Raw genomic sequence first — 12318 nt, forward strand, 5'->3', positions numbered from 1 at the left:
ATTTTAGACTCTTCAAGCACCCTTTTGGATTTTTCAGATTTTGTTTCTTCAAGGCCATCTCTTAAGAAGATATAGGGACAAAGTTATATACAGCTGACAACTTAAAATGGATATCAAAGACAGTCATGAAGAGGAAAAAAAGTAAAACAAAATAGGGGCACTGTTTCCCCTTTTCTTAACAAAACAAAGCAAAACAGAACTACAGATAGCACTGTGGCCACCCGTCACATGACTGCTTTGTTAAGCCCCATAGGCCAAGGTTTTGGCTGCAGTTTGATCTAGGTCAGGGCACACACAGAAAACAACCAATGAGTGCATGGATGGGTGGAACAACAAATTGATTTCTCTCTCTCTCTCTCTCAAGTCAATAAGTAAAATTAAAAAAATAAATAAAAGTGTTTCCTGAGAATTTGCCTAGCATGAATAGTCCCTGATAAATTGATAAAATGCCTTTAAACATTTATTGAGTAAATGTTCTAGGCTTGGTAAGAGAAAAAAAATAAGATAAGGTCCTTATCTCTTTTTTTAAAAATGTATTTTATTGATTTTTTTTTTTTTTTTTTTTTTTTAACAGAGATGAATAGAGAGTTAGAAACATCAATGGGAGAGAAACATGGATCAGCTGCCTCCTGCACACCCCCTACTGGGGATGTGCCTGCAACCAAGGTACATGCCCTTGACCGGAATCGAACCTGGGACCTTTCAGTCCACAGGCAGACGCTCTATCCACTGAGCCAAACCGGTTAGGGCTGTTTCTTTTCTTCCCCTTCCCCTTCCCCTTCCCCTTCCCCTTCCCCTTCCCTTCCCCTCCCCCTCCCCCTCCCCTTCCCCTTCCCCTTCCCCTTCCTCCTCCTCCTCCTCCTCCTCCTCCTCCTCCTCCTCCTCCTCCTCTTCTTCTTTTAATGTATTTTTATTTATTTCAGAGAGGAAGGGAGAGGAAGAGAGATAGAAACATCAAGAAGAGAGAATAATTGGTTGGCTGCCTCCTGCATGCCCCACATTGGGGATGGAGCTCGGAACCAGGGCATGCGCCCTGACCGGGTATTGACCCACGACCTGGTTCATAGGTTGAGGCTCAACCACTGAGCAACAGCAGCGGGGGGTGTGGTTGGGGTGGGGGGTGTCATTGTATTAAAGGAGTCCAAACCCTAGTTGGGCAGACAGATACATAAATAACTAAAATAATATGAGAAAGGTCATAATTTATCAACAAAGTGATATTAGCAAATAGATGTGATAACTTAAGGTTTTACGGTGAATGGGAGAAAGCGTCCCAGGAGGAGGGGAAATTGTGTCACAGCTTGAAAAACTAAGTATTTGGGCAGAAAGATCAGTTTCTGGTCAGATGACCCAGACTTTGCATAGAGGGTACCTCCAGGTACCGAAGTCTGGTACACCCAGTGAGTGTTTTCCATCGGGTTACCATAGTGAATGATTGCCATGGAATCAGGTTTCAAAATTCAAGGAGGTGTTTGTAGAAAATTATCAGAGATCTCCAGGGCTTCATGAAATACTTAAAATCGAAGTCAAGCACTGCTTCAGCCAAGCACTTCACTTCTCTCAAACACTTGGAAGTGTTACCTTTTGCTGACTCTGTTACTTAACCTTTTTATTTTTTTTATGATTTTTTAATATATATTTCTTTATTGATTTCAGAGAGGAAGGGAGGAGAGAGAGATAGAAACATCAATGATGAGAGAATCATTGATCGGCTGCCTCCTGCATGCCCCCTAGTGGGGATCGAGCCTGCAACCTAGGTATGTGCCCTTGGCCGGAATCGAACCTGGGACCCTTCAGTCCACAGGCTGACGCTCTATCCACTGAGCCAAGTCAGCTGGGGCGTTACTTAACCTTCTGAAAGTCAATAATTTATACCCCTCTGGTCTTTCCAGGGCAAAAAATGGAACCAATAATGCACGCAAGATAGAGGACAAGAGGGAGAATGTTAGAATATTAAGGGCTCCGATTTCTTGTGAGTTTTAAATTTTCTTTAGGTGATCACCAACCTGATTGGGTCCAATACCTACTCTGAACTTTCCTTTCCCCTTGCCTTTCTCGCTTTTTCTCTCTCCATCAGTTTTCCTGGCTTTCTGAGTCTCCTTCGGAGGCGGGCCTTTTCACAGCAGCTCCAGCCCCAATACCTGCGGGGACGGCGAGCCCTTTGGATCTCCGCCCTCGCAAGCAGGTCGGGGCGTGGCCTGGCTGCCCAGAGCCGAGGGGGCGGGATTGGGAGGCGTGGCCACGAGCGAGGGGCGGGGCGTGCCGGGCGCGGCGGCGCAGGCGCACAGTGGACCCGCCGCGCGAAGCTGCAGCCATGGAACAGGCGGCCCCGGCCCTGGAGCGGCTACTGCAGCCGGCGCCCCTCGAGCCTCTGGGCCACCCCGACGCTGGGCTGGAGGCGGCGGTGGGTGAGGAAGCGGAGGGGGCCCAGGACGAGGAGGGCCCCGGGGACCGCACGGTGAGAAGGGGCGGCGGAGGCTGCCCGGCCTGGGCCGGGGCCTAGCGGGCCGGGCGGGGCTCGGCTGGCGGGGGCGGGTAGATGGTGACTGGGAGACGCGCTGGAAAAGCTGGGCCACAGGTGCTGAGAGGGGAAGGCTCGGTGAAAAAAGGGGTCCTGGGCAGGGGGAGCGCCTGGTGCTGCGGCGCCCCGGGAGGGCCGAGAAGGCGGCGGCGGGGGGAGCGCGGGGTTGCTGTGGGTGCGGTCCGGCGGGCGTGGGGTCTGGCTCGGGACGGCCAGGCTGCAGCCGATGCGGCTTCCGGTGGTCCGGGAGCCCCGAGATTTGGGCCCGAGAGGACGCGAGGGTTCTGTCTGTCTGTCTGTCTGTCCGTCCGGCGAGGGCTGTGCGGGGGAGACGGCTTCACAGAGGCCGTGGCTGTGGGCAGCGGAGTTGGGGAAGGGAGGGAGTGGGGGCTCGAGGAGCCGGGCGGGGGCGGTAAGGCTGGTTGGCCGGTCGCCACGGCGAGGAAATTGAAGACCGTGTTAGAGTCAAGAAAAGGTACAAGTTAAAAAAAAAAAAAGCGTTTTAAACGCCTTCGGCAGCCCTTGCCTTCGTGGGCCAGGGCTGTGGTTCCCAGGGGAGACCTGTCATCGATGTCTCGGTCTGCGTGGTGGTTTCCATCTCGTTCACTGTTTGCAACTGTTTCCGATCCAGAGGGTTTGCGCTCAGAAGGCGGGATGGGGAGGCCGGGTTAAAAAGACGTTTCGGAAGCCCTCCCCAGTGTGCCTATTGCTCATCCATTTCGCTGCTTTTTTCTTTCTGGAACCTGGTGTTAGTGTTAATATGAAACTGCCTTATGGTGGATAAAGAAAAGTTAAAATTGTTTGCCGACTGTAACTGGAAAGGCTCCTAACTCTAAGTCTGGAGACCAGATAGCCAGGAACTGCAACACAGGAGTTGAAGGTTTTGCCTGCTTGGGGAAATGTCGAGGTTGATAGGGTCGTATGAAGACTTTTGGGGTGAATTTTAAGTTTTTCATTGAATTTTTTCCTAAATTCTAGAATTACTTGTGGAGAGGTCAGCATCTGAAACGTGATCGAGAAGCGTGTGCACTTCTGTGGTGCATAATTGGACTCTTAGATGATTGCTTTTTTTTTTCTTTAATTTTTATTTATTGATTGAGTTTAGATAGGGAGGAAGAGAGAGAGATCGATTTGTCTCACCGATGTATTATTTATTTTAATTCTCACCCGAGGATATTTTTTCCATTGCTTTTCAGAAAGTGAAAGGGATGGAGGGGAGGGAAGAGGAGGAAGAGGAAGAGACAGCAAGAGAGAAACATTCATGTGAGAGAGATACATTGCCTGGTTGCCTTTGGCACACACCCCTGGGGGGGGGGTGGGGGGGAGCAAACCTGCAACCCAGGTAAGTGCCCCTTTCCGGAATCGAACCAGAGACCTTTCGGTGTGAGGGCCGGTGCTCTAACCACTGGGAGATACTGGCCAGGGCAGTTCCACTATTTATGTCTTCATTGGTTGATTCTTGTATGTGCCCTGCCCTGGACTGTAATCTTGGCATATGGGACACCATCTAACCAACTGAGCCACCCAGCCAGGGCTTGTGTCATTTGCTTTTTATGCAGCTATGTGACTTAGTTTTTCTGTGGTCTCTCTTAAAAAAAAAATTAAGGTGAGGTGTATAATTAATGCAGAGCAGGTTCCCACAAAGTCATGATCAGTTCTTTGAAGCCTGTATGTTCTGGATTGTGTCCGCTTACGCTAACTACCCTACAATCTCAGTTTAAGATATTTGAAAACCCAAAGATGCCATCATACAGTAGAGGTTGTAGTTATATTGTATTATCTGACATTTTATGAAAATGTAAATATGTATTCCAAGAGACCATCTGTAAGTGACCAAACTTAGAGGGTTTCCTAAAACAACTCCCCAATTTAGTAATTCATTTGGAGATACAAGCCATTTGAACAAATATTTCAGAAATACCAGGAGTTTAAACACACATATATTTGTATATACTTTGTATACTGTTGCCTCCTCTTCCAGATCTACCCAAACCCTCCTTATAGGGACATATACTCCTTTTCCCTCTTTCTATCCCCTCTTTCACTCTAGTTCCTCCCCACTTGAGAAGTATTGCTATAGCTATTGGTACATTGCTACTGTTATTCATAGGAATGTGGTCTGGGCGGAAAGTGAAGTTAGCTTTGTTTGTGTGTGTATTCATGTAGGCTCTACTCTTTACTTACTTTTGAAGATTACCCTCAAAAGGCAGATTCAGATGACGCAGAGGCTCGGAGATAGGTGATTTGGCCAAGGTCACTAGGTAGTCAGTCAGTGGCATGGCTGGGACTTGAGACCAGGTCTGCCTGGCTTTGAAATTAGTTTGTCTATTAAGCCGTGGAGCTTCATTAAATAAAAAAAAAGTTTAAAAGTTTTGTAAATTGCTCCAATACTATATTTCAGATTTTTTAGTTAGTTAAATTTAAATTTTAAAACAAAAAGAAATGTGTAAATGGTGTATTCATTGATCAAGTAGTTTTTTACCACATAAATATTTATGCAGTGTGTGTGCAGAGATGGCAAAAAGCTCACCTCATGAGCCTTAATTTTAACTCTGCAGATTTGGGGCAGAGTTTCTCTGCACCTAGAGGTAGTGGAAACAAGCACTGCCTAAGATTCACAGGTTTCTTCTGGTTTTAAATATCACTAATCAAGATTCTAAATTCTGCTATAAGCTCATATTCTATAGTCTCTTGTTTTTCTTTCTGTAAGTCTGCAATCCTCTTGTTTTCCATTGTCTAATTAGAAGTCTCCTTTCTATTCCTTTTGTACTTTTTCCATGTAAGGAAGACCACATTCTTTTTTTAAGTATTGTCAGTTCTATTTAAAGTGATGTAGAAAATGGAAATATAAGAGAGGGATCCAATCTCCACGAAAGTAGTAATTAGTCCTGGCAGAAGATAGGAATAGCAAAGGAATGGAAGTAAGAATACTTCTTTTTTAGGCTGGAAGATTCCATTGAGTTGATAGTAACAGTATTTGCCTGGAGGAGAGCCACTGCCTGAGTGATTTTTTTTTTTTTTTTTTTTTAGGGAGAGCACTCTAGGCCAGGGAGTGCTGGTGGGGGCAAAGAGCGCTTGAGCAACTGGTACTTAAAAATTCCTATACACAATTAGCATCTTCACTGACCTGGCAGCAGAGAACTGAGTGGAGTAGGCCAGAACTGTAAGGTTTGAGGTTATTTGTGGGTGAGGGTAACATAAAAAAGGAAAGGAAAATGTATAGGCATAGTTACAGAGTTTATCAGTTTAGCAGCAAGTGTTTAAATCATACTCAAGAACGTTTTTCTCATTTTTCTACCTCAGCAGTGCTCAGCTATTTCTGAAGGCGACTCATAGTACAAAATACATTTTTACAACATAATCAGCATACACTTTCATACATAAGTATTGATTCGTGTGACTACTACTTAACTACTACTTCATGCTATGCCCTCTAATATTTTTATATATTTTTTTCATTAAAAGAAATGTTTTGTTTTGGTTAATCCTCACCTGAGGATATTTTTTCATTGATTTTTTAGAGAGTGGAAAGGGAGGGGGAGAGCCAGAGAGAGAAACATCGATCTGAGAGAGAGACACATTGATCGATTGGTTGCCTCTCACATGGGCCCCCGATCAGAACCAGTGTCAGGGCCAGGGCCAGAGCCAGAGCCAGAGCTGGGGATCAAGCCTGCAACCAAGATATGTGCCCTTGCCCTAACTGGTTTGGCTCAGTGGATAGAGTCCTGCGGACTGAAGGGTCCCAGGTTCGATTCCAGTCAAGGGCATATACCTTGGTTGTGGGCACATCCCCAGTAGGGGGTGTGCAGGAGGCAGCTGATTGATGTTTCTCTATCATCGATGTTTCTAACTCTCTATTCCTCTCCCTTCCTCTCTGTAAAAAATCAATAAACTATATTTTTTAAAAAAATGTGCCCTTGACCAGGATCAAACCCAGGACCCTTCAACCCTTAAGCTGATGCTTTAGCCACTGAGCCAAACTGGCTAGGGCATTTAGGCAAATTTAAAGTTGACTAAGATAACTCCTGCTTTTGTAATTTTTAAATGAAATTGCCTGCTGAAAATCTTGCCTTTTGGCATATACAGTATATGGTATTTTATTTTTGAGAGTGATTTGAGTTTGATAAAATAAAAAATTAGGTATCACTATTGAGGATCATTCATCTTTGTACAATGCATTTTTAGACTTTTTTCTTATGCATTTCTATATAGCTTTATTTTTGGTCACTTCTATGAAATGTCTACATTTTATTCTTTCTATTATCTTTCTACTAGAGGCTTGGTGCACAAAATTCGTGCACTGGGGTGGGGGTGGGGGGTGGCGGGGGCTGTCCCTCAGCCTGGCTTGCACCCTCTTGCAGTCTGGGAGCCCTTGGGGGATGTCCGACTGATGGCTTAGGCCCGCTCCCTGTGGGGTGTGGGCCTAAGCTGGCAGTTGGACATCCTTAGCGCTGCCGCGGAGGCGGGAGAGGCTCCCACCACTGCCGCTGCACTTGCCAGCTATGAGCCTGTCTTCTGGCTGAGCTGCGCTCCCCCTGCGGGAGCGCACTGACCAGCAGGGGAGCAGCTCCTGCATTGAGCATCTGTCCCCTGGTGGTCAGTGCATGTCATAGCAACTGGTTCTGCTGTTCGGTCGATTTGCATATTAGCCTTTTATTACATAGGATAGGATTATATAGGATGTTTTAATACTTAAATGTGTGATACTTGTTAAAATAGCTTCTGGAAAAATTTAATATGCTATAGTGTACGGGTAAAGATAGGCAGGCATATCATTTGCTGCTGTCATTAGTCAACCCGAAGTAACTTAAGAAATATAAGAAACTAGTTTGAAATATATACCAATAATGGGTTTTATTATAATATCCTATCTAATAATAGACAAACATGGTAATTGACCATACCTTCGCTACTCCTCCCATGGGATAATCAGCATGATATACAATTTAACCGCCAACAAAGATGGTGGCTAATTTGCATACTGCAGGCAGGGTGAGACAGCGCCATCCTGCCTGCCCTGCCGCCATCTGGGCCTGCTATCTGTGACCTGGGGTGGCGGGCGTCTGTGTGTGACCCGACCCGGGGTGGCTGGGCGGTGCAGCAGCGATCAGCTGGCCCGGCCGGCCGCCATCCAGGCGTCCTGTGTGCGACCCGACCCAGGGCAGCCGGGCGGGGCAGCAGCTATCGGCCGGCCCTCCTGGGTGTCCTGTGTGCGACCTGCCCTGCCGTGTGCGCGACCCGGGGCAGCACCCCAACCCCCGGATCGGCCCTGCCGTGTGCATGACCTGGGGAGGCGGGGCAGGCACCAAGGGATCAGGCCTGCCATCTTCCACCCGGGAGCAGGCCTAAGCCAGCAGGTGGTTATCTCCCGAGGGGTCCCAGACTGTGAGAGGGCACAAGTGGGGCTGAGGGACACCCCTCCCAACCCCTCTCCCTGACCAGTGCACAAATTTTTGTGCACCAGGCCTTTAGTTATATAATAAAGAGGTGATATTCAAGTTAACCCTCATGCCCTCACAAGATGGCTGCCTATGACCAGGCCGGCAGCGGGGTTAGTGAGGGACGACCAAACGACTGAACAAGCAGGCTGCGTGGGGCGACCAGGCCAGCGGGGAGGTTAGTGAAGGATGACCAAACAACTAAATAAGCAGGCTGTGTGGGGCGACCAGGCTGGCAGGGGGGTTAGTAGGGACGACCAAACGACTGAGCAAGCAGGTTGTGTGGGACGACCAGGCCAGCGGGGGGGCCGTGAGGGGCAACCAGGCCGGCAGGGGGGGGCAGTTAGGAGTGACCAGGCCAGTAGGGAGGGTCAATTGGGGGCGACCAGGCCGGCAGGGGGCAGTTGGGGGCGACCAGGCTGGCAGCGGGGGCAGTAAGAGGCGACCAGGTCGGTGGGGGGGCAGTGAGGGGCCATCAGGTCAGCGGGGGGTGGGGCAGTTAGGTGCAACTAAGCTGGCAGAGGAGGGCAGTTAGGGGCGACCAGGCTGGCAAGGGGGGAGCAGTTAGGGGCAACCAGGCAGGCAGGCAGGTGAGCTATTAGGAACCAGCGGTCCAGGATTCTGAGAGGGATGTCCAACTGCCAGTTCAGGTCCAATCCTGGTGATCGGGCCTGAACCGGCAGTCGGACATCCCCAGAGGGGTCCCGGATTGGAGAGGGTGCAGGCTGGGCTGAGGGGAACCCGTCCCCCATGCACGAATTTCATGCACTAGGCCTCTAGTAGCTATTATAATAGCTGGGGTTTTTTTCAATACCATCTTAAAAGTTTTTTTGTTGTTATTGTTCTTCCATTTGCTTTTGTCCAGATGACAGAAAATAATTTTTGGTTGAAGAAGATAGAAATTAGTGTTTCAGAAGCAGAAAAGCGAACTGGAAGAAATGCCATGAACATGCAAGAAACATATACTGCTTACCTCGTTGAAACAAGGTAGGTGATGAGAATTAGGCCTAGGTTTAGATAGAAAGGCTTTGGTAGCTATTGACATAAATTCTGTTGTATAATAGAATTATTTACAGGTCATTGCCTTTTTAGGGATTGTTTTTGTGTACTTACTTTTTTAACAGGTAAACAGGTGTGTTCTTGCATTCTTTTTTTTTCTTTCTTTTTCTTTATTTTATTGAGTTTTTACAGAGAGGAAGGGAGAGGGATAGAGAGTAAGAAACATCGATGAGAGAGAAACATCATCAATCAGCTGCCTCCTGCACACCTCCTATTGGGGATGTGCCCACAACCCAGGTACATGCCCTTGACTGGAATCAAACCCGGGACCTTTCAGTTTGCAGGCCGACGCTCCATCCGCTGAGCCAAACCGGCCAGGGCGTGGTAACTATATTCTAATGTACTTGTTTTGGGGGAGCAGGAAGACTAGTGAAATACTTTTGGTATCTGGAATATTGTTTTTTTAAAATATATTTTACTGATTTTTTACAGAGAGGAAGGGAGAGAGAGATAGAGAGTTAGAAACATCGATGGGAGAGAAACATCGATCAGCCGCCTCCTGCACATCTCCCACTGGGGATGTGCCTGCAACCCAGGTACATGCCCTTGACCGGAATCGAACCTGGGACCTTTCAGTCCGCAGGCCGACGCTCTATCCACTGAGCCAAACCGGTTTCGGCAGTATCTGGAATATTATTTGACACATGATTTGATGGAGGTCTTGATAGAATCCCAGTGTAATTTTGGGAAAAGGTATCAGGTTCTCACGGGCATTTTAAGTGGACATAGGTAAGTGGAGATGTTAACAAAGTTTAGGAAAGGTAAAACAATCTGAGTCATTTTAGGAGAGTTGGGAGTTTCAGAGAAATTAACAGAAAAAACATGGAGACTGGAGCTTTAGACCTTGGGTAAAATGGAAAAGACAGAGTAAGTCATGGAGTAAGAAATCAAAACTCACCAGAAAAGTTCTTTTATTTATTTATTTATTTATTTATTTATTATTTATTTTTAATATATTTTATTGATTTCTTACAGAGAGGAAGGGAGAGGGATAGAGAGTTAGAAACATCGATGAGAGAGAAACATCCATCAGCTGCCTCCTGCACACTCCCTACGGGGTATGTGCCTGCAACCAAGGTACATGCCCTTGATCGGAATCGAACCTGGGACCCTTGAGTCCGCAGGCTGATGCTCTATCCATTGAGCCAAACTGGTTAGGGCAAGTTCTTTTATTTATATATTTATTTACCCGAGGATATTTTCCCATTGATTTTTAGAGAGAGTGGGAGAGTGGGAAAGACAGAGAGAAACATCAATGTAAGTGAAACACATCGATTGGTTGCCTCCTGCAGGCACTCTCTCTGACCAGGGCCCGGGCTGGAGAGGAGCCTGCAACTGAGGTACGTGCCCTTGACCAGAATCGAACCCCGGACCTTTCAGTCCACAGGCCGAGGCTCTATCCACTGAGCCAAACAGGCTAGGGCAGGAAAGTTCTTTTATATCAGCGGTTCTCAACCTGTGGGTCGCGACCCCTTTGGGGGGTCGAACGACCCTTTCACAGGGGTCACCTAAGACCATCAGAAAACACATATATAATTACATATTGTTTTTGTGATTAATCACTATGCTTTAATTATGTTAAATTTGTGACAATGAAATTGGGGGTCACCACAATATGAGGAACTGTATTAAAGGGTCGCAGCATTAGGAAGGTTGAGAACCACTGTTTTATATCATAAGGAAAAGTTAAAGGAATTAGATGGCTTTATCTAGAGAAGGGCAAGGGAAGACTCTATTTTGCCTATTATAAACAGTTTATATAAAGACTATACTGAGTAGCCCAGCCGGTGTGACTCAGTGGTTGAGTGTCAACCTATGAACCAGGAGGTCACAGCACATGCCTGGGTTATGGGTTCAATCCCCAATGGCGGATGTGCAGGAGGCAGCAGATCAATGATTCTCTCTCATCACTGATGTTTCTCTCTCTCTCTCCCTCTCCCTTCCTCTCTGAAATCAATAGAGATAATACTTTTTTTTAAAAAAAAGACTATACTGACTAGTTCTTTTCTTTCTGCAGACAGCAGAAATATTTTCAATTAAAACAGATATGAGAGCCCTAGCCAGTTTGGCTCAGTGGATAGAGTGTTGGTCCTCCGACTGAAAGGGGGTTGGATTCCGTCAAGGGCAGGTACCTCGGTTGCAGGCCCAATTCTTGGCCCTGGTCAGAGTGCATGGGAAAGGCAACCAACCCTTGTGTCTCTCTCACATTGATGTTTGTCTCTTCCCTGCCCTTCTACTCTCTCTAAAAATCAATGGAAAAATATCCTTGGGTGAGGATTAACACAATAAACAAATGAAAAAAAAGTTATTTAAAAAAACAAAATACCCCATTAGAAGCAAAACAGATGTGAGAGAACTTTTTGATAGCCAGTAAAAGAAAATGATAAAACTATCAGACCTAGTTGATAAAGACTTATAACCATGTTTTAATGTGAATACATTTTTAAGAATAAAGTTTTAAACTCCCCATTTTCTTACGCTTTACCGAAAGTCACAAAACTTAAGGCTGAATCCTATAACTTTTCAAGGCTTTCTCCACATCTGTGATTCAACTAAAATGAAATATACCAGTAAAGTCTTGGTAAAAGTTGTCTAATCAGCAGACAATTCTGAAAATCCTCTTTGTATGTATAGTTTCTTTTCTCCACTAAGACAAATAAAAACTAAAAAAGGAAAAAAGAATCTTCTAAAATTAAGAAAAATTTGTGTATAATAAGAATTTTAGGAAAAGAGAGAGGTAGAGTGGGTCTTTTAATAATTAGGTCATTTTGTAACATGTAAAACAGATTTTTAAGGTGATTTTAAAAAATAGTTAATTGATTTTTATAGAGAGAGGAAAGGAGAGAGAGAGAAGAGGAGAAAAGAGAGAGAGAGAGAGAGAGAGAGAGAGAGAGAGAGAGAGAGAGAGAAACACTGATGTGAAAGCATATGTTCAGAGAGAGAGAGAGAGAGAGAGAGAGAGAGAGAGAGAAACACTGATGTGAAAGCATATGTTCAGCTGCCCCCTACCAGGGATTGAGCCGGCAACCTGGACATGTGCCCTGACCAGGAATCAAATCAGCAACCTTTCGGGGCACGGGATGATGCCCAACCAACCAAGTAAAGCCGGTCACAGCACAGGCATTTAAAAGTTATTTAAAACTAACAAACAAACCACATGGTCCCCCATGAGAGGGTCTCTGTGTTGTTTAGTTAAATTAGCCACTTAAAAAAAATCATACTTTAGAAGTTAGTGTTAACTCTAGCTTTTTAGGTACATTTTAAAATTTAAAACTAAAAAGGACGTTTTTAGTAGGTGCC

At 45.9% G+C, this 12318-nt stretch overlaps 1 protein-coding gene across 3 annotated transcripts in view; it reads left to right on the forward strand.

Annotated features, from left to right (window-relative positions):
• The first annotated feature begins 2268 nt into the window (after window positions 1-2268).
• Window positions 2269-12318, forward strand: part of SNX4 (sorting nexin 4) — a 91113-nt gene continuing 81063 nt past the window's right edge. For 2 of the 3 annotated variants that reach the window (XM_059687588.1, XM_059687589.1), the window contains exons 1-2: window positions 2270-2458; window positions 8825-8946. In XM_059687588.1, coding sequence (XP_059543571.1) covers window positions 2315-2458; window positions 8825-8946 — 266 coding nt within the window. In that variant the 5' untranslated portion in view covers window positions 2270-2314. Of the gene's footprint in view, window positions 2459-8824; window positions 8947-12318 lie in introns of all 3 variants that reach the window. The other variant, XM_059687590.1, reaches the window with a different exon arrangement.

The sequence above is a fragment of the Myotis daubentonii genome, chromosome 3 (assembly GCF_963259705.1).
Source record: "Myotis daubentonii chromosome 3, mMyoDau2.1, whole genome shotgun sequence".
Taxonomy (NCBI): Eukaryota; Metazoa; Chordata; class Mammalia; order Chiroptera; family Vespertilionidae; genus Myotis; species Myotis daubentonii.